The sequence below is a fragment of the Zootoca vivipara genome, chromosome 9, assembly GCF_965207765.1.
Source record: "Zootoca vivipara chromosome 9, rZooViv2.hap1.1, whole genome shotgun sequence".
Lineage (NCBI taxonomy): Eukaryota > Metazoa > Chordata > Lepidosauria > Squamata > Lacertidae > Zootoca > Zootoca vivipara.
The window spans coordinates 40730765-40758365 of NC_142592.1; the positions used below are offsets into that span (position 1 = coordinate 40730765).

Sequence of the window (27601 nt, forward strand, 5' to 3'; positions counted from 1 at the left end):
TTCACCCTGGGCACCCTGAAGAACTACTCCTCCCAGAAACCTTTGCGACAAATAGTCTTGGGCTGCCGCATTACGTCACCTCCTCCCGGTCCACTAAGATGGCGCCGTCCGAGAGGGCGCATGGGGAGGGTGGCGAGCCGGCTGCCCCCCTCGGCTACGCGGGTGAGCAAACGGAGGGGAGCAAGGTCGCCGGCATAGCGGTTCCTCCGGGGACGCGGGAGGGCCACGAGGGGTGGGCTCGCCACCTTTCAAGGTGCCTCCAAGGACCTGCAGGGCGACCTCCCGGCTTGCCCGGGCTCGCTCTCCCCGCGGCTCACAGGGCTGCAGCTGCCCTGCCTTCCGCAAGGAAAACCGCACTCGCCATAGCTCATGTGTTTCTGCAAGAATTATGTATTCGAAGAGCATTATTGGTGTGTGTTTGTTCCTCCTATGGGGAGCTCCGTATAGAGAAATTCGGATAAATTATGGAGAGAAATTCGACACTTTATTGGATCTGTGACTAGGCAACAGGTTCTCACACCACTGTCCCCTACCCCCAAAAAAGTAGCGTTAATTAATAGTGTTTGTTCTTTCTAACTCGCTTCACGTGAAGGCACGTGAAGGTGTGGTTTTTTTTAGTTTTTGAAGGTTTTAAAGCACAACCATACTGCATGCAAGTTGATCGGCCAGGACGTTTCTGCACATGTACCCGTAGCTGAGCTTTGGATTTGGTTGGGGGGGGGGGGTAGAGTCAGGATCGGGGGGGGGGTAGAGTCAGGATCTGAAGGAGAAATATTAACAAATGGCCTTTTGCTGGAAAATGAGTGGTGCTTTGTATGTGGGATTTGGGGTTGGGCAACCAAATTATCCTCTGCCCCATCTCTGGTCTCCCAGGCCCTAGTCCAACACTCCACACCATGGGGTGGGGTGCATGTTTTTTTTTACTATGAAAGATGTATTTGAGTGAGGGGAGCTGAATCCTCTTTCTAGACTGTGCTCCATTGCTTCAGGCACTTTTGTGCCAGTCCAGCTCCAATGTCTGTAGTGAACAAATTTGAAGAGAAAAATGACTGAAGTGATGCAGCACAGTGACATAAGGTGAAGGAAGAGGACTTAGCTGCAGTCACCCACACTCAGTGTTACTTTGCCCCATTCACTTGTAGACACACCAATAAACAAACATTTCTAAAAGACATTGGTTGGGTAACATGATTAGTGTCTGCAGGCTGTTGTCTTTTATGTATCCAAGTGTCCTCCAGGTTATAGTTATTTGCTCCACAATTTTCCTTTTAGCTGTTCCAGTTAAGTTCTCTGAAGAGCATCATTTCCCTCACTACCTCTATGTGAAGGAGCACAAAGTCAGGGAGGACACAGATGTGAAGAGGCCTCAAAACCGCACACTTTTTGTCTTGAATGTTCCCCCATATTGTACAAAGGTGAGTTTATTGGGGGGGGGGAAGGGGATTATGAGGGCCACGGCAACCTGTAAACTTGGGACAGCCAAGAAGAGAACAAATACTGATATTTAATTCGGAGAGCTGCAGAGAAAATGTAGAAGAGAGAATGGTGAATCTGTGTGTTCTTCTGGCTTGGAGAAGATGTTTGCTATTTTTAAAAAGCGTATCTCAAAAATAGTAGACATACACAGCTCATAAGTTATGGGAAGATGCTAATCACTGGCCACTGGATTGCATTTGAGTTATCTATCAATGCAAAAAATTACCAGGGACAGCTGCATTATCCTAGTTGTCGGGTGTTCTTAAAATATAGGTTATATGAGTATCTGCATAGGAGATTGTAGCTACTGGCCTGCAACTGGTTGTTAGATGTAGATGACTAGGTAGGGTATGATTGAAGAAGCTGCCTCATACCTAGTCAATTTGTTCTATCTAGCTCAGAAATTGTCTGCTATGTAGCTCTCGAGTTTCAGCTGGGACATTCCCAGCCATACCTGGAGATGCCAATAGCTAGAGACCAATGGGATGAAAAGGAGGGAGAAGATAAAGCCTATGTAAAAGAGCTAGAATTGCTTTGAAGAGGATAGTTAGGTTAGGATATTAGAACACTTATTAACTACGGTATTCTGTACTTAAGCTGGATATTATGTTCTATAATAAATATATGTTGAGATATACTAACTGTATAAGCCACCCAAACACAGATAGTTAAATCTGTGTTAGTATATATCACCCAACATATCTTGTGTGGATATGCTCAATTAAGCATGCAGATGTGTCTTGGGGAACCTTTGACTGTCCTAATATTGTTGGACTACAACTCCCCTCATCCCATGCTGGTGGGGATTGATGGGAGTTGGAGTCCAACATCTGGAGCATCAAATTTTCCCCAGCCTTTGTGTAGAGCAAGGTTTCCCAAACTTGGGTCTCCAACTGTTTTTGGACTACAACTCTTATCATCCCTAGCTCGCAGGACCAGTGGTCACAGATGATGGGAATTGTAGTCCAAAAACAGCTGGAGACCCAAATTTGGGAAACCCTGGTGTAGAGGAATAGTCTTCCTCTTCTCCATGACACAGTAGGTGGTGGCAGCTTGAGGGAGACTGCAGACCAGGCATAGGCAAATTTGGCCCTCCAGATGTTTTGGGTCTACAACTCCCATCATCCCTAGCAGTGGTCAATGATGATGGGAATTGTAGTCCCAAAACATATGGCGGGTCGAGTTTGCCTATGCCTGCTGCAGACTGTGAGTGAATTACCAAGTGACCTCCAGGGACCAGTGCCTTGTAGAGGAACCCTGGAATGTGAATTAATGTTTAAATAATAATACGTGAATGTGAATCAAGAAGATTGGTAACCCTTCCTAGCTTCCTGTTCCTCAGTTATTACTACTTTTGCCATGGGAAAGAGAACGTAGCAAGCCCAAGTCCTGAAAGGAAGGGGGCAGAGCAGGGCATACTGTTGAGGGCATTAAAAGATGGGACGGTTTTCAACCAGGAAATGCCAAAGGATCAAGTACAGATATTAGAGAGGTAACTAGCTGGTGAGATGATGAGGGAAGATAATGGGTGTGTGTGTGATTTTCAGGTTTCAGGAAATGTCCCTCTTATAGCCATGAATTGTCCTGAATTTCATTTTGTTGCCTGAAGGAATGTTTGTCCAGGCTGTTCTCGGGCTGCTGTCCTGTACGCTCCGTGGAGATGTGTGACAAGCCAAGCCTGGGAGAAAAGAAAGAAATGCCCAAGACGAAGTTTTTCAACACAGAAGCACTTCAGGTAAACCTTGAAGCCTTGAGGAAGGGTGGAATTTGGAAAGGTGGGTGGGAATGTAGCATTTTGGGGGTGTGGGGGGAAGCACTCTTAAGAAAAGGACCGGAGCTAACGCTTGACTCCTTGTTACAGCAGCTTGGACTTCATTCCCTGCAAGTTCAGCCAGCCTTGCAATTTGACATCTGCCTGTGTGCCAGGCAAAAAGGCTGCTACTTTAACAGTACCAAACTGCACTGTGGAGTTTGAACATACCCTCTCCCCTTTCCCAAGCAGTATAGTGGGGAAAGGGCTTTGATCAAGTGGTGGAGGAAGGAAAGCAGGCAGTACACACGACATCTGTTTTGTGGCAAGTGTTCAGCTCTGGAGGCTGTGCACGGCCCTCTTCGCCTCTTCCATGTTTAAAAACCCAGCAGCGCACATTCAGCTGGACCCAGAGCCGAACCTCAGAGGCAGCATGTATGGCTGGCTCTCTTTTTTCATGTAAAAATTGATGAGGGAAGGGAGAGGAAGCATGATGAAGCCAGGGGAAAGAGCAACAGGAATGTGTTTTCCCCCTTGAGTGGGTGTTTCAGTGGCTGGCTAAACCTCTCGTTCTTTGGATTGTTTGTGAGTGAAAATAGACCCAGTCCATAATCATAAGCTTCTTGCTTTATAGGGGTTCAAGGTTGCTTATGTTGTGTTCAAGAGTCCTGCTGGGGTGCAGGCTGCCAAATCCTTGTCAACAAAGGATCCCCTGGTGATATCTTCTGAAAGGCACCCTGTGCAAACGGGCATTCACAGTAAGTTAACCAAAAATGCCTAGAAATTCCCTCTTTTTTCCTGGGCTGGCCTTCAGGTGTGTAAGGATTTAGTTTGTGGCTGGTGGAAAAAATTGAGTGTTGGGCACACCAGGCTTCAACTCCCCATATGGCCATGATGCTCACTTGGCAAATTTCTCTCTCAGCCTAACAATCCTCATAAGAGCTGCTATGCAGTAACATTTGGGATGAGAGTAGGGTGGGGAAGAGCTACCCTGAGCTCCTTCATGAAAGAATGGGACAGAAATAGAATACTGATATACCAGCCAGTGTACACCACTTAGAGGGGGCTGTGAATAAGGAGTATACACATTCTTTAATTTAACAAATAAAATTAGGTGTTCACCTTTTAATGAGATTACATTTACCCATCCTTTATTACTTTTGCATTCCCCAGGCACCTCATTCACCTTGACTAGGCAGGACACCTTGTCTCACACAAATGCAAGGCTGCTACCAGAGGACTCCCCACGCCTTCCATTTCCATCTACAACCATTATCAGTCCTGGTAGAACATAGGCTTTCCCCAGCCTCTGTGCTGTATAGTCAGACTGCCTTTGATTTGTCAAACAAGCAAGGAAGAGAATGCGGAGCCACTCCCTGGTCCACCTCCTGTCCTGTGACATTGTCTTATAGTAGGGGTGTCTAACCTTTTTTTTGGCCACCTTCAAGGTTCACCACCTCCCTGAGGGCCATATACCGGCTGTGAGTTTCAACAATGTATTGTGCATGTGTGTTCGCACACTATTTGTACAACACTTATGCAGGCCACACACACTCACCCCACTAGACATGCAGTCACTCAGCACTTAACACAGAGAAAGAGAGAAGAAAGAAAAGCATTTCCAGCCCTCTCCAATCCATCACTAGAGTGAAGGTGGGGGAAATGCTGCCCGTTACTCTTAAAGAGCAGGCAGAGGGTTTTATCCATGATCTCAGCAGTGGTGCTTGGCTCTAAGCTCACAGATAAACGATCCCTCTGCCTGTTCTTTAGGGAGGATTGTCTCTCCATCTCAGATTGCTCTCTAAGGATCAGGCAGAGGGCTTTATCTGTCAACCAGATCAGTAGACAAAGAGCAGGGCCTGGTGGATCACTTCCTGCAGCTTGCCAGGCTAGATCTGGACTGCAGGTTACCCCCGTTTTATAGCATTGTCAAGGATAATACTTCCTGTGAAGCACACATTAAGGTAGCAGCAGCATGTCCCAACTTAAATGTACTGTGGCATGGAAGGAATCTCCTTTTCCAGAGTACAGTGGTACCTCTACTTACGAATGTTTCTACTTACGAATGGCGCTCCGTCCGCCATCTTGGATGCGGTTTAGATAGGATTTTTTTCCTTACGAATTTTTATATAGGGTTGCTTCTACTTATGAATTTTTTCTCCCAATGCATTCCTATGAGATTCGACTTACAATTTTTTTCGACTTACAAATGTGCATTCGGAATGCATTAAATTCGTAAGTAGAGGTACCACTATACAGGGGCAACCTCAGAGTATAGGGGAAACTGGGCCTTGTTATAACAATAGGATTGATTTCAATACGCCTTTTAAATGTGTGGGAAGGAGGGGGTATTGTTTTGTTTTGGTTTAACTCAGGCATCCCCAAACTGCGGCCCTCCAGATGTTTTGGCCTACAACTCCCATGATCCCTAGCTAAGAGAACCAGTGGTCAGGGATGATCGGAATTGTAGTCCAAAACATCTGGAGGGCCGAAGTTTGGGGATGCCTGGTTTAACTACTTGTGTTTTATCTTTTATTTTATTCTGTGAACTAGCCCTGGGATATCTTGATGAAGGGTGGTATATAAATTAAGTAAATAAATAGCCAAGCAGGAAGTGGTTTGTGCAGTGGTATTTGGTAGTTCTTAACCGTAGGTGCCTCTAGTAGGAACTGTCAGTCTCCTGCCAGCAAACCACTGCTCATTGACCTGAGAGAAGAGGGTTTGCCATCACAGAGAGGCATTCAAATCCAGCATGCTGTCATTCTTACAAGTAGCAGTAATTGAAATTTGATGTTGTTGTCCCCCACTGTTGAGTCCCTGGTTTCAATTGTATTAAGAGGGCCTCTAAAGTTTCCAAAATTGTGTTGTTTTCTTCTTCTGGTGTCTTGAACATTTTTTGCACTGCAAACTGATTTATTGTTTGTTTTAATCTCAGAATGGATTGCTAGATATGCAGCTTCAGTTGTGGATCCTGCTGAGCTGAAGACAGAAGTGGATGCTTTCATGCAGGCCTATGACCAGAAGGTTGCAAAGGTATGCATTGCTAAAAATGTAATGGTATTAGCCAAGCATGCCCTTCCCTTGAAGGGTCCTTTGGATTCAGTATCACCTGTCTGGGTTATGATTAGCATTGACTGGGTAGAGACTCAGTGTGATGTAGTGATTAGTGCTGGACTAGGGCATGGAAAACTAGAGTTTATATACTCAGCCATGAAGTTCACCTGGTGTCTTGGGCCACTCATCAGCTGATGAGCAGGGATTAAATCCTGCTGACTTGGCTGCATGATCCTGTTCCATGTTGGGAACAGGGTGTGCAGCCGATGCAGGAGTCAACCCTGTTCTCCAACAGTGATGTCAGCTGATGGGTAGGCATGCTTTGAAGGAAATGACATTGTGAGACAAATCAGACCCCCTGGTGGGCCAAGATTTGTCTGTTAGCTAGAGGTTCCCCACCTCTGGGGTGAATCTAGAATTGAAATATTGAATGGATCACATTGTCTGTATTTCTGGGTTGCTGATAACACAATCCTGCTTTCTTCAGAAAGCCCTTTTCACACAGCAAAAGGCTTTGCACTGGGCTCTCTTGCTCACGGGCTGTGAAGTTGGGCAGGGCACCTTCTGAATTACAGTGGTACCTCGACATCCGAACGACTCGACTTCCAAAGGTTTCGACCTCTGAAGTCGACAACCCCGTGTGTGCATTCTGCACCTGCACAGAAACGGCGCACGGTCGGCGCACACGCAGAAGCGTGAAATCTCGCTTCACGCATGCGCAGAACAGGCGCTTCGACAACCGAAGACTTCGACTTACGAAGACGGCCACAGAACGGATAGTCTTCGTAAGTCGAGGTACCACTCTATAAACAGCATTTCTGAGCTCGGGTAGGGCTGGGTGATGTATCAATATATTGTCCAAAACTGGTTTGAAGTCCATATTGTGATAATTGGTTTCATAGTTTTGGACCTGGCAATATATTGTGTGTGTGTAAAAATCACAACGAGGGGAAAACAGTAAAGCTAGCCAATGCCTTAATAACCATCCTTATTTCAGACATTGTGATAGTTTGGTATACAGTATAGCGATGTTTAGTTGGTGGTATATTACCCAGCCTTACTCAGGGGAAAGCTGTGAGCTTAAAGCAGCCTCTCCTGACCAGGCTTGAGCTTGCTCTTTTTATTGACGCAGGAAGAAGCCAAAGCTGAGAAGGAAGATGGCATCCCGGATGAGGAAGGGTGGGTGAAGGTGACAAGGAAAGGTCGAAGGCCTGGGCTCCCACGGACAGAGGCAGCCAACTTGCGGACGCTGGAGAGGGAGAAGCGCAAAAGGGCACGCAAGGAGCTGCTCAATTTCTATGCTTGGCAGCATCGTGAGACCAAGAGGGAACGTGAGTCATTTCCTCTTCATCTGCTTTCTCAATTCTGTGGAATACTTGATGCAAGAGAATGTCATCTAATTTGAATAGCATACCGTATTTACATGAATCTAATGCACACCTCAATTTTCAAAATCTTGAAACCAAAAAAAGTATTTGCTGGCGCCATTAAATCTAACACGCACCCTAATTTTTGCGATGTACTTTGGCCAAAAAGTGTGCATTACATTCGAGTAATTATGGTATTCTTTGCCAGCTTGAATTTTGGTGAAAATATAACATCTGAAGAAGCTTAGTTGCTGTTTTCTGAACAGTTAAGATTGTCAGGTGTTATGTGGAAGGGCAGATTTTTAGCTTCCAGCATTCTTCTGAGTGTTTTTATTTCAACAGTAGCATGTTCTTGTTACTATGCTTGCTCAGGAGATGTCTGCAAACTTCACCATCTTTAGGCATCAAACCATCCCAGAACTTGAACTGTGGGGAAGGTTATGCTAGAGGAGTTTTTTCCTGCTGTGACACTGGTTCTTTCTCTGCCTCATCCAGTCTCTCCTTTGTGTGTTTTTCAGACATAGCTCAACTGAGGAGAAAGTTTGAAGAGGACAAGCAGAAAATTGCTCTCCTACGGGCGCAGCGGAAGTTTCGGCCCTACTGAGTTGCAGATCTACAGCTATTCTGAAAAGAATGGCAGCCACAGTAAGAAGCTCATTGCTGGGATAATTTTGACTTTTTCTCCTTTCCCCTCTAATATCTCCTGGAGTGTGATGGATGCAGCAGACAGATGAGGGTTTGGAAATGAAATCATCTTATTTGCTGTCACACTGACAGTTCATAAGCTGCTGCCTCCCCTGTGTGGAATTCTAAGGCTGCTGTTCAAATGAAGCCGACATGTAAATATTTGTTTTTATATTTGTGATATACATCAGGTTTCTTGTTCTCATCTTCACAAATACACGACTTCTTTGTAGGTATTTTTACTGGACAATTTGTGTGCCACACAACCTGAACAGCTGCTTCTCTAGCTTATGCTATGGATGCAAGTGGCACCTTGGAAAAGCAGACCTGTCTTATTTTGTGAAGCCAAAAAGATCATCTCAGTAAAATTTTCTCCTCCTATATTAATCCCCTCAACCTGTATCACCAAACAATTATTTTAAGAGATTAAAACTGTTTAGAGCATGGGTCGGCAAACTAAGGCCCACAGGCCGGATCAAGCCCAGTTGCCTTCTAAATCCAGCCCGCAGATGGTCCAGGAAGCGCATGTTCTTTACCTCTCCCTCCCACGGCAGCAGCGGCACTTCCTCCTCCTGGCTTCTCCTCGCCCTGCCTAGGGGGCTGGGCTTTGTTGGTGCCAGCCCCTCTCCGGAGCCCTTTCACGTGCCGCTCGTCGTCCCTCATCCCCCCCCCCCAGGTCTGAGGGACAGTGGACCAGCTCCCTTCTGAAAAAGTTTGAGGACCCCCTGGTTTAGAGGCATTTTTAATTGTAAGGGAAAGAAGTACCACTCCTACAAGTGCAAGCTGCAACAAACTTAGTTTTAATACCTAGACTAGCATGAGTGGCTAAAATGTTTTATTCACTGAACTAACAGTTGTTACCTAGTTAGAACACCTGGCTCTGGCCCAGAAAATCATAACTCAGTACATGAATTAACATTTTAAGACAAATCCACTCACCTGCCATATGTGTAACTGGACTAAGGCACTCATCAAGAACTGAATCTGACTGAGCTGTTCAGTAGAAACAGAACAAAGAATTGTTCGTGCTAAATGTCTCTGCAAGCTGTCACCACCGTGCCACAAGGCAGTTGTGCAAGATGCCCTGCAGGTAGTCCCACAGCATCCTCCTCATTTAAAGCGGGACTGAATCTTTCTAAGGCATCCGTCTGTTCTCTAGGAAGGGTTAGTCATGATGATGTAGGCAGGCACTGCTTAAAGGCTGGCTCTGGGTTTCTGGTCCTTATTTAAGAAGGTGTTGATGATCCCGGCCACAACTTGAGGCTCATTCAGGTGGACAAAATGATTGCCAGCAACTTCCACAAATTGGTAACGCTAAGAACAAGGGAGAATACAGTGAGAGATGGACCATGGGAAAGAAAAGCCAGAAATATGGAACAATGAAAACTTAACAGAAAAGTTGTTAAATGCTAGGAGTAGGGAATTGTAATAGGGAGGCTGGATTAGCCCATCCAGAAGCACCTACAACTGGCAGCAAAGGGGTCAAAAGCCATTCAGCACTTTTATTGAACACTTAACCACACCTGTGTTCAGTGGGGGCTTGAAGACAATCTCACATTCTGTATACTGCGTGCGAGCTCATTTTGCATAATTCTGCTTCAACTCCGGGGAGAGGCAGAGAGAGGTAAGGAGCCTCTGCACACTGGAAATGCTGCTCAGACTACCCTGTTTTTTTCTCTCTCCCTGACCCCCTCCGTTTTAGTCCACGTATCCAACCAGGAGGCTAAATCCTGGTCAGCCAAGGCAAGCAAAAATAATGGTGCATTTGGGGAGCATTGGCAGAACATGGGAGACATGCTCCTTTCTTTCTCCCTTCCCTGTCATTTTTACAGTTGGGTGGGGCAACCTGCCTGTCAATCATGTGGCATCAAGTTGTCCTGACCACCTGTCAAGGTTGGCCAGCAGGAAGAGGCCAGAGGTTCCCCAGTCCCACTACAGCCCCTTAAGCCTATCTCATAACTGGGGGATGTATCCAGCTGTACTCCTGCTGCCTCCTTTGCCACTACAGGGAAACCCCAAGCGAGAAAAGCAGCTGCCCAGCAAAGCCAATGCAAAATGGCTCAAAGCAACTTTGTGTTCCCCTCAGGACTTGCACTTACCTCTTTTAGGCTGGTCCTGAATGCTTCCTCAAGTGGCTCTACAAAGTATGGGATATTACCTTTAGGAGGATTGGTAAAAATCCCATTTTGTGCTCTAGAATAAAACAATCAGCTCTTAGTTCTGGTTGCAAGTAAGAACACAAAGTTCAAATCATCTGCATGATAGAATTTCCCAAGAAATAAAAGAGGGTGCTAGATTTGGATTAGCTTTGTGGATAACCTGAACTGATCCTTCTCACTTGTACCATTGAAAAAAAGGATAGACTAGATTTGGGGTGTATAGGGTGTTACGGTGGGGATAGCACTCCTGGGGTAGTTTGTTCACCTTTGGTCCCCACCCTGCACTCAGCTCTCATCTGGGCCACTTAGAAGCATGCAACAGTGGTCACATCCCAGAAACTGGCTGGCTAAATCAGGTGAGTGCAGCTGCTGGGTCTCAAATCCTCAGCGAGTCTGGGACTTCCGCTGCATGTGGACAGGCTCTGGCAGATTGAGCGGATGAGACCAATAGTGGGTCCACCACAAGAAGGTGGTTTTTGCACGCAGTGCAGAGAGAAGTGAGAGGCAGGTAGGGCTTGTCAACCTGGAAAGGGAGCCATCTGGGAGAGGGGAAAAACTGATCCTAAACCTCCGTTGCCTTGCAGAATATCTTCTGGAGAAGAACAGGCTAAGGAGCAAACCCTGCACAAATCCAGAATGGAGTCCCTAAGACAGCTGGATGGCGCCCTGTACGCCTCCTTCCAGTAACTACTGCAGCCAAGCTGGTGCCAAACATATTGCTCTGCTTCCCTTTGGACCACATCAGAGAAGCCGAGAAGGGGGACATCATCTGGGCAGCCCAGAACCTCCATACACTGCCCAGGGTTGTGCCACGGGAAGGTCACTTAAGTGCTGCTAACGCAGCTGTTTGACTTCACCCCAGAGGTGCACTCCATTGTCCCTCAAGACAGACAGATGCCAACAACAAACTAAATTGGCTAAACGTGGCTAAGCTGGGTCCAGCAGCTCAATATATTTTCATGATTGTTAAAGCAGTGATGCTCCGTGGACCCAGATGGAAGTAGGCCTACTGATAATAGTAGGACTTTATTGAAGTAAACATGCGTAAGACTGCACTGCACTTCAATACTACTCTGCAACAAGGTTTAGGCTCTACAGGAGTGCTCTAAGGACGGCCGATTCAGTCTTATGCTTGGGGCTGATCAGTGAAGCAATCCAATTTTCTTCATTCTCTGCCCCTGCCTCTCTTTTTCTCTCAGGCAGATCTACTAGGCACTGGTTACATCTGCATGTCACTTACCTGATCATCAGTATATCGGCCTTGATTTTCTTCAGGATGGTGCAACATTGATCCAGAGACACAAAACTGCTGTTCTGCTGCTTACGATATAAAATGACAAATAAGGAAAATAACTCATCTAGTCCGTTTGACTGGCTTAGCATACAAGAGGTTTCTTCTAGAACCTATGGTTTTCATGCATTCTTGAAAATCAACCCAATACTGCGCTGCCCCTTTATTCTGTATTGGGGGAGAGAAAGTGGAGCAGGTCACCCCACTTTACCCTCTGTTGCCAATCAATGGGCAGGGGGGCAATAGGAGGTGCTCCACAAATGGCATTGTTCTTGCCAATACCTGGCCCTAAGGCAATTCATAGGAGACCCATTGAAACTGAAATACCAGTTGTCTACAAAAATGCTTTTCATCAGAAGAGCCCTATAGAGTTAGCCAGAAATAGGTGGAAATTAAATATTCCTGTGTTCTGCAATCTAGCCAACAAAGGCTCTCACTGCAATTTTTGTGACAAATGAGGAAACTAAGGTTAGAGGACCAACATTAACAAAGCTAGCCCATGCCAGAGCAGGGCTTTGAGCAAGGACTAATTTATGTACCTCCAACACCCTTTGTGTGAATGAAAAATACAGGGGGAAACATTCAACAAAACTAGGACCAGAACTTACCACAAGGACTCTTAAATCTCTGTTATAAACCAAACCTAAAGAAAGAAAAGAATCACACCTCACATTTTGTACAACTTTTTTTCTGCAAACTTTCCCCCAGCTTCTTTCTCTTAACACAGCTGAGGGTGAAGGAAGTTATTCTATAAACGGTAAGTTTAACTGGCAATTAAATTAAATTTAAATACCTGGAAAGAGGACTGCAGAGTGTTCTGTAAGAGGATGCACAACTACTAAAAGACCAGGTTTATATTGGCGGGGGCAGGGGGATGTCTCCTGGACACTATCTATGGAAGCCTCACAGGTGGTGTTGGTGACTAAGAGTGCCTTTTAGCAGCTTAGGTTGTTTCATCATCTGTGACCCATTCTGCAGAAAGTGGACCTTGCCTCAGTGGCACATACCCTGGTTGCAGCCAGACTGGACTGTATGGGGCTGCCTTTAAACATGGCCTGGTAACTTCAGCTAGTACAGAACGTGACACTAGGATGTTTGTGGACAACAGGCACATGGAGCATATAGCACATATTCCATTTCAGTTGCATTAGCTGCCTGTTTGTTTCCAGGCTCAGTGTAAATTGCTGGTGGTAAAAAGTAAAGCTCTAAACTGTTTGGACAAGGTTATTTGAAGATTGGCCTTAAGAATGGCCTTGCAAAGACCCGCTCAGAGATTGTGGCTAAAATCCATCAGACTGGTGAACCTAGAGACTGTTCTTTTCAGCGCCTAAGAACTCCCTCCCATAAGTAGCACCTCTGGACTGAAATGGGTTTTAACTTAGACCTTAGTAAACTTCTTAATTTCAACTGCTGCTGTTTATAAATTTTGTAATTTGTTTGCTTTATTTGTATAGCTTTTATGGTTTCAAAAATCCCTTCATAAATTGCCTTGGAAGGCAGCATGTCAGTACTATCATACAAACAAGATCAGTTCTGAATATTTAGCCACCGAATGCGCCACCGATTGTGCTATCATGCATCCCCAAACTTTGGCCCTCCAGATGTTTTGGACTAAAATTCCCATCTTCCCCGACCACTGGTCCTGTTAGCTAGGGATCATGGGAGTTGTAGGCCAAAACATCTGGAGGGCCAAAGTTTGGGGATGTCTGCTGCTAGATCATTTTAGATCTTCAGGCAGAGTCAGACCACCAGGCCAGCTAGCTATTAGTGCAATGGGCAGCAGGTCTCTAGTGTCTCACACAAGATTGCAACAGTACCCTGGCACCAAAGATGCCAGCTGTTAAACCTGAGACCTCCCATTTGCTCTGCCACCAAGCTCTGCTCCCCTAATGGCAGGAGCCACTTACCTCCCGCCACCTCAGAAGCCCCTCGCTCCAGCAGTATCTTGGCACTCTCTTCTGTTAGCTGGCTGTTTGCTTCCATTAACCTAGGCAAGTCAAGCAGAAAGATGTACAATTTTGTCAGTAAGATGCAGGCAAGAACTGCATTCTTGGTAATGCCACCAACTAATCCCTCATCTCATCAAATGTTACCCAGCCACATTTGTCCATCCTGAATCTATGTTCAGCTCTTGTACAACATTGATGCCTTGTACACTTCAGAAAGCATTCAATGCCATCAAACAGGGCCCTGGACCTGACAAATCACTGATATGAACCAGAGGCACCTGTTATGTTCCTTTTTGAGGGGTGACGGGAAAAGTGGGTGGTATTCAACCAAATTTTACTTGAGAGTGGAACCACTGAAATTAATGAACACAACTAAGTTAGGTTTGGGAAGGCATTTTAGCTAAGTACCTAAGTTCTGAACACCATTTCCTTGGTTGTCTTTTCTCCCCCATTCTAATATCTTGTTTTTAATTCTGCAAGGGAGCCAGTATGGTGCAGTGGTCAGAGTGCTGGAGACAAGGGTTCAAATCCTCACTCAGCTATGAAGCTCATTGGGTGACCTTAGGCCTGTTACTGCCTCTGAGCAAGAAACTACCTTCACAGGGTTGTGGGCATTAAATGAGGAGGAGGGAAATCATGCACACCATTTCGAACTCTTTGGAGAAAAAGGTGGGATATAAATGCAATAAATAAAATAAAAGAACATTTCCTTTTGCAGAATAATGGATTTGGAAAGAGGCAGCTATGTTTGGCAGGACATACCTTGCTGTGCCCCCAGGGACAAAACACCCAACAGTTGCCAGAGACCAAAGAAGGGAACTCACCTCTGAAGGGCTGCTTCAGGACTGCGTACTTTGGGGGAATGGTACTTGCTCGTCTCAAAATTCAGCAGTTCCTCAATTACCTCCCGCTGGGACTTGCAAATCTTCTCCAATTCCTATAAATCAGACATAGTCATCTGCTTTCAGAAGGCTCTTACACCCAAAGCCCCTCACAAGGTATACAGAACAACAACATTAATATTAGCTTCTTGGGAAGGTAAGACAAAAATTAAGGAATTAAAAGTGTTAGCTCTTTCTATGCACCCTGACACCACTAGGCCTCACTTCCAATGCCATGCTGCCTTTCAACCTCACCTCTAAACGTGAGAAAGCATCTCTAGGGGTGAACAGGAACCTCTGCTTCTTTTCTGTATGAAATCCCGGGCCCCTTTGATAACCCTGCCAACAAGAGAGCCAACAAACAATAACAGAGCCTGGGCAGTGGATTTTGTGGGAGGAAATCCTCCTAGGAATGAGAGCCAATTAAATTCCCTTAAAGTCACACACACAAACGTGTCCTGATTAAGCTCATGTCATTCTGTGCAATCAGTAAACATCGGACAGGACTAGGGCTGGGCGGAATATCAATATATCATCCCAAATCAGTTTGAAGTCCATATTGTGATGTTGGTTTCATAATTTTTGACCTGCCAATATATTGCAAATCATGATGTGTGTGCAAAAGTCACTTTGTGGGAAAAACTGTGAAGCCAGTCAATGCCTCTACATAGTTCCACCCTTATTTAGCTCGTGACATATCACGATGTTGAAAACCAGACATCGCCCAGCCTCAGACAGAACAATGCTGTATTAGTATAACAGACCTCTTGAAGACCCCTGAGTTATAGATCAAATTCTCTCTTTTTTCACAGTAATTTTTATTTAGTTTTCCATATCCAATATCCAAATTCATTACACATGCACAACATTTTTCTTAACTTTGTATATACATAAATTTCTTTCAAAATACAAGAAAAGAAAAAGTAAAAAAAGCACACCAGAAAGTAGAGAAAATAAAATAAAAATATATAATAAAACATGACAAAAACAAGCTGGGAAATAAAAAAAGAGAAAAATAAAACATTTCCGTAAAACTGACATTAAAATGCAAATACTGAAATGTGACTTCCACCCTACCTTCATCTGCCTTTTGAAAGTCTTACTTTAACGTGCGCAGTTTAACGTTCTTTATGCATTAAATCCTGAGTCCACTTTTTTCCATATTTTAACGATCATCTAAATTCCGTTTTCATACTTATGTCATTCCAGCTTGTATACCATGTATGTTTATCTAACGGTCTTATTTGGTTATACATTGAATTTGTTATTCTTCCTAAATGACCAATAAAGAATTTTAAGTTTTAATTATGAGGTTGTTTTCATTCTGCTGGTTTGTTCACGTTTCCAAAACCTTGTCCATATATTTCACAAATTTTCCCCATTCTCTCTCATACGTTTCGTTATCTTGCTGTCTTATTTTCGATGTTAATCTAGCTATCCCCATGTATTCCACCATCTTCTTACGCCAGTCCTCTATCGTTGGAATTTGGTCTTGTTTCCAAACCTGAGCTAAGGTTATTCTTGCACCTGTTGTTGCATAGAATCTATTTTCTGATTAAAGCCAGCACTTAAAAGACCTTAAAGTGGCAGTGGTAGAGAAGTCTCATCATACAGGGAGGTAGCAGTCACCTTTCTTGCTCCTTGCTGGTTTTCAGTCATTAACATACCTCTGGGAATGGCTGTTTTCAAAGTTAATTGAACCACTGACTGGTCCTAAATCTACACGTGATGCTAAGCCTGAACTGTAGCATCCTTCCAATAGAATCACTGAATTGTTGAGTTGGAATGACTCCAAAGGGTCATCTAGTCTAAACTCTTGCAAAGCAGGAATCACAGTAACCACGGACTTCCGGTTTCTTTGACAACATGTTCAGACTGTTGTGCTTCTCTTCTTTGCAAGTCTGCCTCATAACTCTGGAAATCTACAGCACTAAAGGAAAGGGGTGTGAGTTCCCTAACAAAAGGGATAATCCACGACGACCGTACTTTTCCGTGTAGTAGACAAGGTTTTCCCCCCCTCAAAACAAACATCAAAAAATGGGAGGGCGTCTTATCCATAGTCAGTGCATTTTGGTGTCATGGGATTTGTTGCTTCCGCTAGCCTGAGATAGTCAGCGGTGTTAATAGTGGCTGCGACAAGGGCTGGTGTGGATTTGCTGTTGCTGCGGCTTCTGGCTGCAAGGGAACAGTTGATAGACGGGTTTTGCGCACGCAACACAAATCTGACGGCGCGTCCTGCATCACCAGCACCGCCACCCAAGTCTCTGCGGCCGGAGGTGCCCAGCAAGGGCTCGTCGCTTCCCACAGCCCCAGCATGAGCCATTCCCTCTGTGGGGAGCCAAATGATATAATAACGAAAAGGAGATGATCTGCACTCACTGCCCTCTTCGTCCCCTGCCTTCACTGCCTCACTTCACCTCAGCTGTTGCTGCCGCCACAGCTGCCTGTCACCTTCCTGTTCTCCTCCCTGCACCCCTTCCCCCCCACTTCCCTCAATAAGTAAGAAAGCGTGTGAGCCACCCCTGTCAACGGCGAGGAAGGCAGGCAGGCAGCAGCGCCACCACAGAGCGAGTCAGTCTGTGGCTGGAGGGGGAGGAGAGTATGGCGGGCGGGAGTCACCTCACAGCAACGCAATGGCGTCCCTCCTCCTCCTCGCCTCAGGCTCTGCTGGGTTACATTGCTGCTTGCCGGAGTTCTTGAGTCCAGTCCTTTTTCTGTTCCACATCTCCCAGTTGTGGAACATTCTGCCATTCTTCTTCTTCTTCCTCTTCATGTTGTGCCAGTTCTCCATACGTCATAAGAATGTCCGATGTTGGTGCTTCCTTTTTTTCCTCAACGTCCGATTTTACAACTTCAATGCCAATTCTTCTTTCCGTGCTGCTTTCTCCATTCACCTCTCTTGGTTGTTTATTATATTCCTGCGACAAAGTACATTCCCGCAGCAAAGCGGTATACGAATTCAATCCCTTTCTAATGTCGCGAAGCTCTGAAAATATCTTTTGCCAAGGCTGATCTTTTGCAGCTGCTGGGTCCGAAGCCATCTTATCTTTTCCAGTCCCATGGGAAACCAACCAGTTACACAGCATGAAATGGCGGAAGGCTTATTCCAAAACATTGTAATCCATTTTGTTGCCCAATCTGGTTACTTTGTCCTTTAAGTTTCTTTCAATCACCTCATTTTACTTTTTAGCAATTCAAAATCCCAAAATTCAATCGTTGATTCCTCTAGAGCCCTGGATCTGGCTTCCTGAGGGGGCTCTTTAAAATCCAATTGTTAATAAATTAAATGCTTCCTTTCACTTTTCCTGGCAAGGGATCAAGTTACTGTATCACAGTCTCACAATTAGAGGAGGTTGACTTCCTTTTTTAACCTCTTCCGTGGCCAAATCTATCAAATCTTAAACTTTTCTTCAATTCTTTAACTCACGGTTTCCAGATTTTAATTTCTTTTATTATGAAAGAATCTACCGCTCTCCGCCGCCGGCACGAAGCTTCGCTACTGCGAGGATAACAATGACGCTTAAGATGGCCCCCACGACTACCACCCCACTCTTGCTGGGGCTCTTGCCGAGCTTACCGGAGAGTAGGGGAGTCGGGATCCGGGCGCTGCTAAGCACCTCGTCCCCATAAAGCACTATATGGGGCTCTTTTGGGCAGCCGCGTCGCTTTCGCGGCTCCCCCCCCCCTCGCAGAGCCGGGTTGTCTCGGAGCTCAAGACAAACCCCGCTGATCGGCGCTGGCAGTAGACCGGAAGTGATTTTAAAAATGGCTAATTACATAAATTGTGTTTAGCGTCTAGCCTAGTCCTGAGTAAAGCAAATAGTTGTGGTGTTGCATCTACAGCAGCAGCCCTGGGCACTGTCAAAAGGGCACAAGTATTTTGTCCAACCTACTTGCCATGTACCCACTAGCCTTCCACCTTATAAAGGAGGGCAGAGGTGGGGCTGCTTCCCATATGCCCCACGCCAGGCTCAACACTACCTCAAAAATAACCAACTTCTATTAGCAAAGAAACTTATATAGCTTCTTCAGTTCATGCCATTTCTCTCAACTATACTGCAAGGGTAGCAGGAAAAAAATTGAATTTAACCTGAGGTGCGGGATAAAAACCATAGGATTCCACCAGGATCAGCTTGTCCACCAGTTCGGGGAAAATACAAGAGAACTAGGAAGACAGAGGGAAAAAGAAAGGAAGTTTAGCTCTTTTACTGCAGGAACAAAAAGTGTAATTTCTATCACCTCTGCCTAGATAGCATTTCTTATTCTCTTGTGTGTTTGTCACAGAAAGAAACTGCGCTTTGAGAAGAGACATTTCTATACAGTATAGATAAGTGAGTACTGCAACAAAATGTTGCAGTGTAGAATACTCCTCTGGAGGATGGTCTAGTTTTGTCCACTTCCTTTGGTTTTCTATTAAACTTCCAGATAGCATTCGATGTGAGCATGCTCAGTCTTCACTGGGCTATTTTTTAATTTAAAAAATCCCTCTTCTATTAAGAGTTTGTTTCCTAAATACAGTATGTTTTTGTACTTCTGAAAAGCTGAGGGTCTTGAGCCTGCCAACCCGTCCCTCTTGGGGAACATAAAGACCAGCACTCAGAGAAAGGAGATTGCTCTTAGTGTAGATTAGTGGGACCCACAGCACAGTGTTGCAGTCTATGGTGCCGCTGTTGAAGATTCCAGCCCTTCTATTCCTACTTCCCCCACCCCAAAATTTTATCCTCCATCCCAACTCAGCATTGTGTGGTCACTCAATTCTCATTGGGCTGTTTGGGGAGGTTTGTTTCTTCTTGTTTTTCCTTTTTCTAATGCACTTCTGCACAGAATTCTTCCAAGCTTTCTGATATGTTCCTCTTGTTGGATGGATGGTGTTGTTCTTGCTACATAGAGGGAATAATGAAAATGCCCGGAGAAGAATATACTCACCATGCCTGCAATACTCCCACCTGTAGGAAAGAAAAGGAAGTCGGGTTTATATATGAACACAGAGTATGAACCACAGGGACCACCCATATAGTCCATATAGTCCAAATTGACCAGCAATGAGAGAACAGGACTATCATTTGATAAGTGAACAAACAAGGAAGGGGGGAGGGGGAGAGGTGCAGTGATTTGCTAAAGAGGAAGAGAAATGGCAGGAAGTTGAGGATTCACTTATGTGTGAGAAACACAAGCTTCCTCGGGGGACAAGAGTCACTTACCCAAACTGTGGCCCATAAGGGTAAACCGATTCCATTTCAATGCTAAAAAAATAAAAAAAGAGAAAAGGAGAAGCTAAGTTAAGACCAGATAGCCCAGGTTTCACAAGCCCCCAGGCAATCAGCAGCATCACAATACAAACATTAGCCACATCATGGCTCAACTTTGTGCTTCTAGATGTTTTGCACAACAACTCCCAACAGCCACACCTAGCACAGCTGGAAATCATAGTGCAAAACATCAGGAAGGCACCAGGTTGGGGAAGGCTAGTGTAGGCTGTTACAGGCAAGAGACAGGTAGGTAGCCATGTTGTCTGACACAGTCGAAATGAATAAAAAAATTGTCCTGTAGCACCGTAGCGACCAACTAAGTTTGTTCTGGGCATACGCTTTCATGTGCATGCACACTTCTTTAGATACTTCTTCAGATAGGTATCTCAAGAAGTGTGCATGCACACAAAAGCTTATACCCAGAACAAACTTAGTTGGTCTCTAAGGTGCTACTGGACAAAATAATTAAAAGGGAATGTCTGATTGAGTTCTTTGAAAAACAGGCCGCTAACAAGCTGCAAAGGAAGAAATGGATGTTCCTGGTTAAAAGGGGGCACGCCTGGAAGAAGCGGACCATTTAGATCCCTTCCAGTCAGGATTCAGGCCTCATCATGGGACTGAAACTGCCTTGGTCGCACTGGTTGATCTCCGGCAGGCTAGGGACAAAGGTGAGAGCTGTTTCCTAGTTCTGCTGGATCTCTCAGCGGCTTTTGACACCATAGGCTATAACATCCTTCTGGAAAGTCTAGAGGGGTTGGGAACTGGGGGCACTGTCATACAGTGGTTCCGCTCCTTCCTCCTGGGCCGTGTTCAGAAAGTGGTGGTGGGGGATGAGTGTTCAGACCCCTGGGCTCTCACTTGTGGGGTGCCTCAGGGTTCTGTCCTCTCCCCCATGCTTTTTAACATCTACATGCAGCCGCTGGGAGAGATCATCAGGGGGTTTGGGCTGGGTGTTCATCAGTATGCAGATGACACCCAGCTCTACCTCTCTTTCAAATCAGAACCAGTGAAGGCTGTGAAGGTCCTGTGTGAGTGCCTGGAGGCGGTTGGAGGATGGATGCTGGCTAACAGATTGATGTTGAATCCTGACAAGACAGAAGTACTGTTTGTGGGGGATAGGAGGCGGGCAGGTGTGGAGGACTCGCTGGTCCTGAATGGGGTAACTGTGCCCCTGAAGGACCAGGTGCACAGCCTGGGAGTCATTTTGGACTCACAGCTGTCCATGGAGGCACAGGTCAATTGTGTGTCCAGGGCAGCTGTCTATCAGCTCCATCTGGTACGCAGGCTGAGACCCTACCTGCCTGCAGACTGTCTCTCCAGAGTGGTGCATGCTGTAGTTATCTCTCGCTTGGACTACTGCAATGAGCTCTACGTGGGGTTACCTTTGAAGGTGACCCAGAAACTACAACTAATCCAGAATGCGGCAGCTAGACTGGTGACTGGGAGCGGCTGCCGAGACCACATAACACCGGTCTTGAAAGATCTACATTGGCTCCCAGTACGTTTCCAAGCACAATTCAAAGTGTTGGTGCTGACCTTTAAAGCCCTAAATGGCCTCAGTCCAGTATACCTGAAGGAGCGTCTCCACCCCCATTGTTCTGCCCGGACCCTGAGGTCCAGTGCCGAGGGCCTTCTGGTGGTTCCCTCGTTGCGAGAAGCCAAGTTGCAGGGAACCAGGCAGAGGGCCTTCTCGGTAGTGGCGCCTGCCCTGTGGAATGCCCTCCCATCAGATGTCAAAGAGAAAAACAGCTACCAGATTTTTAGAAGACATCTGAAGGCAGCCCTGGTTAGGGAGGCTTTTAATCTTTAATTGATTATTTTATTCTTCCGTTGGAAGCCACCCAGAGTGGCTGGGGAAACCCAGCCAGATGGGCGGGGTATAAATAATAAATTATTATTATTAGTAGTAGTAGTAGTATTATTAAATTGCCCAGGGAATGTTCATAGATGCTCAGCTCCAACAATGTACATTTCCTACAACAAGGCTCTGCACTGTGGCTGTGCCTTAGTATCTAAGAAGGGCATTCACAATTATTAACTAGAGTACTATTTGCCTTCCACAACAAGAAAAACAGGAATGATTTCAAAGTGCAATGCCTACTAACTGGTTTTACCAAACTAGATTAAGGTGAAAGGTTTATACCTACTCTTGAGAATTGCTACACTGAGAATTTACAACCTATAAAACTGTAACTGTATGTATGTGCCAGTTTTGACTAGTGTTTTATTTTAGAGGCTTTGGAGCCTGTCTAATTAAAGCAAAGTTTTATGTCTGACCTTGAAAGTGGGTTGGGGAGAACTTACTGGCTTCGGTTGATCAGGAAGTGTGAGAGAAACTGTCTTGACTGCAGCCAGGAGAAATATAGATCCAGGCCACTGAGAAATTCAAACTGCCTACAGGCTACAAACAAATCCAACAGGCTCACCTGCTGCTACCCTGCGCACGTCACCCACATAATCCAAGAAGTGATAGACTGACCCAGGTGGGCGGTGGGATGACAGGCCATGTCCTGCAAGATCAATGGCCATGTAGTAACAATCTGAAAGAGAACAAAGGGAAGAGAAACAAGTCAAGTGCCAAACCACACTCCTGTATAACATACTACAATTTCATTGTATTAAGTTACTTGTATTAACTTACTATTGTTAGTCAGCTGTTTAAATAAAGAAATAAACAACACAGGACCCAAGGACGAATCCTACCTTTGGGAAGTAAGGGGATGAGCTTGTTGAAAGTGTTTGCATTGTCCAGCCATCCGTGCAAACAGAGGACAGGGCGGCCTTGTGGAGATCCCCATGCCTTGGCTGCGATGTGGCCCCAGGGGACCATTAACTTAAACTCTGAGATCATGTCTGAAATGAAACAACAGAAGCGTCTCCTGGTGATGATAGTGTAAGCAGAGAAGGCAGTCTCACCTATGTCTCATAACCACTGGACACCAGCGCTGATCACTGTGGCATAATGGTTAGTGTGTTGGACTATGACCTGGAAGACCAGGGTTTGAATCTCCAATCACTGGGTGACCTTGGGCCAGTCACACCATCTCTCAGCCTAGCCTACACTGCAGGATTGGTGTGATAATAAATTGGGGAGGAGAAATATCTGCACCAGCTGGAGAGAAAAGGTGGCATAGAAATGTAATAAATAAATAACAACAAGCCGATAAACAGATTCTGGCCCCGTGCATCTAACAAATATATCAGGCAGTGCAGGTTTGTCTGGCTGCCTGCCTGCCTCTTCCCACCCCCCTTCAGAAAGATGGTAAAGACTGTGTTTTCAGGCAACGTTTGCTAGTGCGCTACCCTCCAGATGTTTTGTAATGGCTGGGACTGACAGGAGTTGTAGTCCAAAACACCTGGAGGGTGCCAGGGTAGTGACGGCTGTTTTCGGGCATGCTTTTAACATGATCTCCCCACCTCATGGAACTGAGTGCTTCATGGTGCTACAGTTTCAAGTCATTCTAGTTTTTCAGCGTCTATTGCTTGCGATCGTTTTATGAGCCCTTATTGTGTATGATATACAATAAAATACTCCCTTTTTTCCTTCCCCTTGGGAGAAAAAAAAGAGGGAAGGGTGAATGAGAGAAAGCATTCACTGAGAAGTGAACTGACAACCGACCCTGAACTCTCCCCTCCAATGGTACAATTGTCTTAGAACGTGGTTGCTCAACTGGTTACTCAGCATGACTGAATTCCATAGCACTGTGGTCACACATAGCTCCCGTTTGGTCTTTGCTCCCGTCCGGCTTCTGGTCCAGCAGCAGGGGAGGTCAGAGTGACCCTGCTCTCTTGGTTAGATCAGTTCCTGGTGAAGTTTAGGCTTGCAGTGATGCAGGAATGGGTGACCCATTGGGATGGTCTGCCCCTAGGGATATTTGGAACCTGACAATGATTAAGTGCTTCTTAACTCACTGAGTTTCTGCTGCTCTTCCCCAAAGTTCCAAAAGCTTCTCAGCTCATTGCCAGGCAAAAAATATAGAGAAGATGATGGGCTTCCAGGATTAGCTTAAAGTCAAAGGCTGAGCCACCACACCCCAACAAAATGTCTCTGAGCAGGTCAGAGGTGATCAAGAGGAATGGTGCTTGCCTTTCTTGCCTCAGCCAACATGAGCCATCATTCTTTTACACTCACCCACTTATGGGTAGCCAATAATAATAATAGCCAATAATGATGATGATGATAATTTTATTATTTATACCCCGCCCATCCGGCTGAGTTTCCCCAGTCACTCTGGGTGGCTTACAGCACATATAAAAACACAGTAAAATGTTGCTAGTGACATCTACATTTATGGAATGCTGATTGAACACTGATGACATTTCACAAGTCTCAATATTCAGGTTCTTATTCTCAGTTTGCAGTGCTGCCTTTGCCCACCACTGGTTTAGATGTGTGTGTGTGCACACGCACGCACCCACACACCCCACAAACGCCATTAGAAAAGAAAATTTACTGCACAATTAACCATTTGGAAGGCTTTTCAAGGCTGCCTCAAACCAAAGCCTGGCATTGAGGTGGAACCTTTAGGTGTCTGTTTTGCCCAGGCTCACCACTCCCTTCCCACAAGAACCAACATAGGTGGGAAACAGGACCCCTGCTTCAAACAGCCAGTACGTTTCCAAGCACAATTCAAAGTGTTGGTGCTGGCCTTTAAAGCCCTAAATGGCCTCAGCCCAGTATACCTGAAGGAGCGTCTCCACCCCCATCATTCTGCCTGGACACTGAGGTCCAGCTCTGAGGGCCTTCTGGTGGTTCCCTTCCTGCGAGAAGTGAGGTTACAGAGAACTAGGCAGAGGGCCTTCTCAGTAGTGGCGCCCAGCCTGTGGAACGCCCTCCCATCAGATGTCAAGGAAATAAATAACTATCTGACTTTCAGAAGACATCTGAAAATGAACATACTCCCAAAGTTAATGTATTTGTTTCAAGTATTACCAATATTGGGGTGAATGAAATGCTTTGCCAAATGGAGAAAAGATATAACAAAGTTTGTATGGAATGGTAAAAGGCCACGTATTAAACACCAGCTACTAATGGATAGGAAAGAAAGAGGGGGATTTTCCCTCCCTAATTTGGAGTTATATCATGCAGCAGCTGGATTGGTCTGGTTAAAAGAGTGGCTAACCTTGGAGAATCCAGAATTGCTGGACCTGGAAGGGGTGGAAAACCGTTTTGGATGGCATTCTTATCTGCTCTATGAGAAGGTTAAAGTCCACAGGGGCTTCTTAACTCATTTAATAAGAAAATCTTTATATTTAATATGGGTAAAATACAAAGGAATTTTAGAACTGAAGATTCTCCTGTGGGCATCACCGATAAATGTAGTAATAGTCAAAAAGTTAAACATGGAAGAAAAGACAGCCATGTACCATGAATTATTGGAAAATAAGCAAAATGAGTTAAAATTAAGAGAATATGACGGGGGGAAATACCTTTCGGATTGGCTTGAATATTTTCAAATTAGAGATTTAATGAAGACAAAAAATTGGGAATTGCTAAAGAAAAATCTAAATTTGAAAAAGCATTGATACAAAAGGACGGAAAGTACATTTCGTGTATATGTGACCTGCTGCTGGAGTGGGAACTCATTGAAGAGCAAACCAAATCAGTAATGGTGAAGTGGGCTCAAGATTTTGGATATAACATCCTCATGGAGCAGTGGGAAAGGCTGTGGAGAGTTGACCTAAAATTTACCGCCTGTTATAATTTGAAGGAAAACATCTTAAAAATGGTGTACAGGTGGTATCAAACACCTGATAAATTAGCCAAAATGTATAAAAATCAATCATCTAGGTGCTGGAGGTGTGATGCGGAAATAGGATCACAAATACACATGTGGTGGAAATATCCAAAGATGTGTAAATACTGGAATGAGATTTATGAAGAACTAAAGAAAATGATAAAACGTGCATCTAAAAAGAAACCAGAAATGTTTCTTCTAAATATAATTCCAGAGGACATCAAAAGTGCCAATAGAACGCTGTTAATGTACGGAATAGTAGCAGCAAGAGTACTAGTCGCGAGAAATTGGAAAAGCAGAAACACACCCAGCATACTAGAGTGGCAAATTCTAATGAAAGAATACTCACAGCTAGCAAAATTCACTGGAAGAATCAGAGGGCAAACAAAACAAAAAATAAAAAAGGAATGGAGGATTTTTGATGATTATATATTGAATAATAAGATATCCAAAATCCAAATGGCAGAACATAATTGAACCCAAATTGAAGTTAAAGGAAAGATAATAATGTAAATAGAATAAGAATTGTGTGAAATGGTAAGGTTAATATTTGTAAATTACAGAGAGGAAAACTGGAAGTCAATATAGAGAAGACGTAAATGATTGTTTAATAAATTATTGTTTTTTGTTTTTGTCTTGTTTTTTGTGTTTTTTCTTTTTCTCTACTGTAAATGATTCTTTTGTATGAATATTTTTTTTTCTGTAAACATGTTGTGTGCTAACGTTTTTAAAGAAAGAAACCAATAAAAATCTATTTTCTAAAAAGAAAAGAAGAAGACATCTGAGGGCAGCCCTGCTTAGGGAAGTTTTTTATGTTTGATGTTTTATTGTGCTTTTAATTCTTTTGGGAGCCACCCAGAGTAGCTGGGGAAACTCAGCCACATGGGTGGGGTATAAATAACAAATTATTATTATTATTAAAAGCAGCCTAAGTGGAAATTGCATTTTTAAGTCCAGGACTATATGCATTCCCTCCATAGAGCACAGCTAACATCAAAGCTGAGAAACAAGTTTAACTGCGGGTGCCTAAAAGTTACCAATAAATATTTCAATCAATGCTATTGCATCAGTACTTATATGGTTATTGTGCAAGAGAGGAGGAAAATGAGAATCTAAGGCAGCTGCAGTTTTACCTGCTTGAGCTTTGACCTCTCACACCCTTATGAAATGCAGGACACAACATCGGAGGGCTACTAGCTAACCTACTTTAACTGCACGCATCTGTGCCCATACATCCCAATTAAGCTTAATTTCTAAAACAAGCCCACTGGGGTCAGGACTATCTATAAAGCACAATAAAGTTGTGAATCTGTACCGGTGAGTGGATCCGGTGGCAAAGGGCTGGGTCCGCCGCTGCACATGCTCAGAGGCACCCTCTTCTCCACTGCGTCTCACACAGAGTCCCAGCACAAATTGTCGAGTCAGACACGGTGGACTTTGCAACAAGTTGTGCAGCCCGCGGCCTGCCCTGCCGTCACCAAGGGACGCCCCCTAACAATCCTGAACACTCAAGAATGCGCGTTAAAGGCTCGAAAAGTCTCTGTTGGCGTTTTCCTACTAGAAATACAGAACTGGACAGGCCCGCGGAAGGGATTTCTTCCATCTCCAAAGCTGCTAACCCAGCGCCAACTCTGTCGAGCATTAACAAATTGGAAGACTGAAAACTTTGCTTAATAATTAAGAAGGGGAAAGTAACGACGTGAAAGTACGAGGCGCCGGACCCGCAGGAACCGCTGCAATGATCCGGCCAAGTCACTCACCGCGCGACGCAGATTTCTGGCTTTCAAGCTGTGCGAATAAAAGCAACTCTCTCTCCCTCTCGCTCTTTTCTCCCCCATCTGCAGCTGCCGGAACCAGAAAGACTTCCCTCTGTGCAGCGAGATGCAAAGAGCAAGCTTGCAGCTCTTAAAGGGACCGAGCGCTCGTTCCTTATGCCTCTTCCTTGCTCTGGATTCCCTTTGAATTCTAGGAATTCAGAGCGCGTCCTATGCAATCCTACACAA

The 27601-nt window shown here is 45.0% G+C and overlaps 2 protein-coding genes across 12 annotated transcripts; one reads left to right on the forward strand and one right to left on the reverse strand.

Annotated features, from left to right (window-relative positions):
* Positions 1 to 87: 87 nt before the first annotated feature.
* RRP7A (ribosomal RNA processing 7 homolog A) lies at positions 88 to 15916 on the forward strand. Of its 4 annotated transcripts, XR_015945863.1 has the most exons (9): positions 88 to 162; positions 1273 to 1415; positions 3086 to 3211; positions 3861 to 3984; positions 6162 to 6259; positions 7413 to 7611; positions 8166 to 8292; positions 11690 to 12538; positions 14449 to 15916. XR_015945863.1 is itself a non-coding variant. In XM_035126736.3 (8 exons), exons 1-7 carry the CDS (start codon positions 99 to 101, stop codon positions 8249 to 8251), a joined length of 840 nt encoding a protein of 279 aa, XP_034982627.3. In that variant the 5' UTR covers positions 88 to 98; the 3' UTR covers positions 8252 to 8292; positions 14449 to 15916. The 4 variants fall into 4 exon arrangements, 3 of the variants coding, with proteins under 3 accessions (XP_034982627.3, XP_060135738.2, XP_034982625.3); XM_035126736.3 differs by lacking the exon at positions 11690 to 12538; XM_060279755.2 differs by lacking the exon at positions 14449 to 15916 and having other exon boundaries at positions 11075 to 11843.
* On the reverse strand, positions 9116 to 27444 carry SERHL2 (serine hydrolase like 2). Of its 8 annotated transcripts, none has more exons than XM_060279752.2 (13): positions 27359 to 27444; positions 22564 to 22713; positions 22287 to 22400; positions 19813 to 19854; positions 19538 to 19557; positions 18702 to 18776; positions 14867 to 14950; positions 14555 to 14667; positions 13689 to 13768; positions 12390 to 12424; positions 11731 to 11807; positions 10431 to 10524; positions 9116 to 9645 (listed from the first exon to the last, which is right to left on the reverse strand). In XM_060279752.2, the coding sequence occupies exons 2-13, from the start codon at positions 22709 to 22711 to the stop codon at positions 9526 to 9528; spliced, it is 1002 nt and encodes a 333-aa protein (XP_060135735.2). In that variant the 5' UTR covers positions 22712 to 22713; positions 27359 to 27444; the 3' UTR covers positions 9116 to 9525. The 8 variants fall into 8 exon arrangements, with proteins under 8 accessions (XP_060135735.2, XP_034982621.3, XP_088508189.1 ...); XM_035126730.3 differs by having other exon boundaries at positions 11731 to 11810; XM_088652063.1 differs by having other exon boundaries at positions 26914 to 27444.
* Positions 27445 to 27601: the final 157 nt, after the last annotated feature.

Bases quoted from the DNA above. Each gene is read 5' to 3' on its own strand.
- RRP7A (XM_035126736.3), top strand. From the start codon at position 99: ATGGCGCCGTCCGAGAGGGCGCATGGGGAGGGTGGCGAGCCGGCTGCC. The intron at 163-1,272 runs GTGAGCAAACGG...TTTTCCTTTTAG, and splicing joins TGCCCCCCTCGGCTACGCGG to CTGTTCCAGTTAAGTTCTCT. The intron at 6,260-7,412 runs GTATGCATTGCT...TTATTGACGCAG, and splicing joins ATGACCAGAAGGTTGCAAAG to GAAGAAGCCAAAGCTGAGAA.
- SERHL2 (XM_088652062.1), bottom strand. From the start codon at position 26,959: ATGTGCAGCGGCGGACCCAGCCCTTTGCCACCGGATCCACTCACCG. The intron at 22,714-26,913 runs GTACAGATTCAC...GTTTCATTTCAG, and splicing joins GCCACCGGATCCACTCACCG to ACATGATCTCAGAGTTTAAG. The intron at 10,525-11,730 runs GTAAGTGACATG...GTTTTATTCTAG, and splicing joins GCCGATATACTGATGATCAG to AGCACAAAATGGGATTTTTA.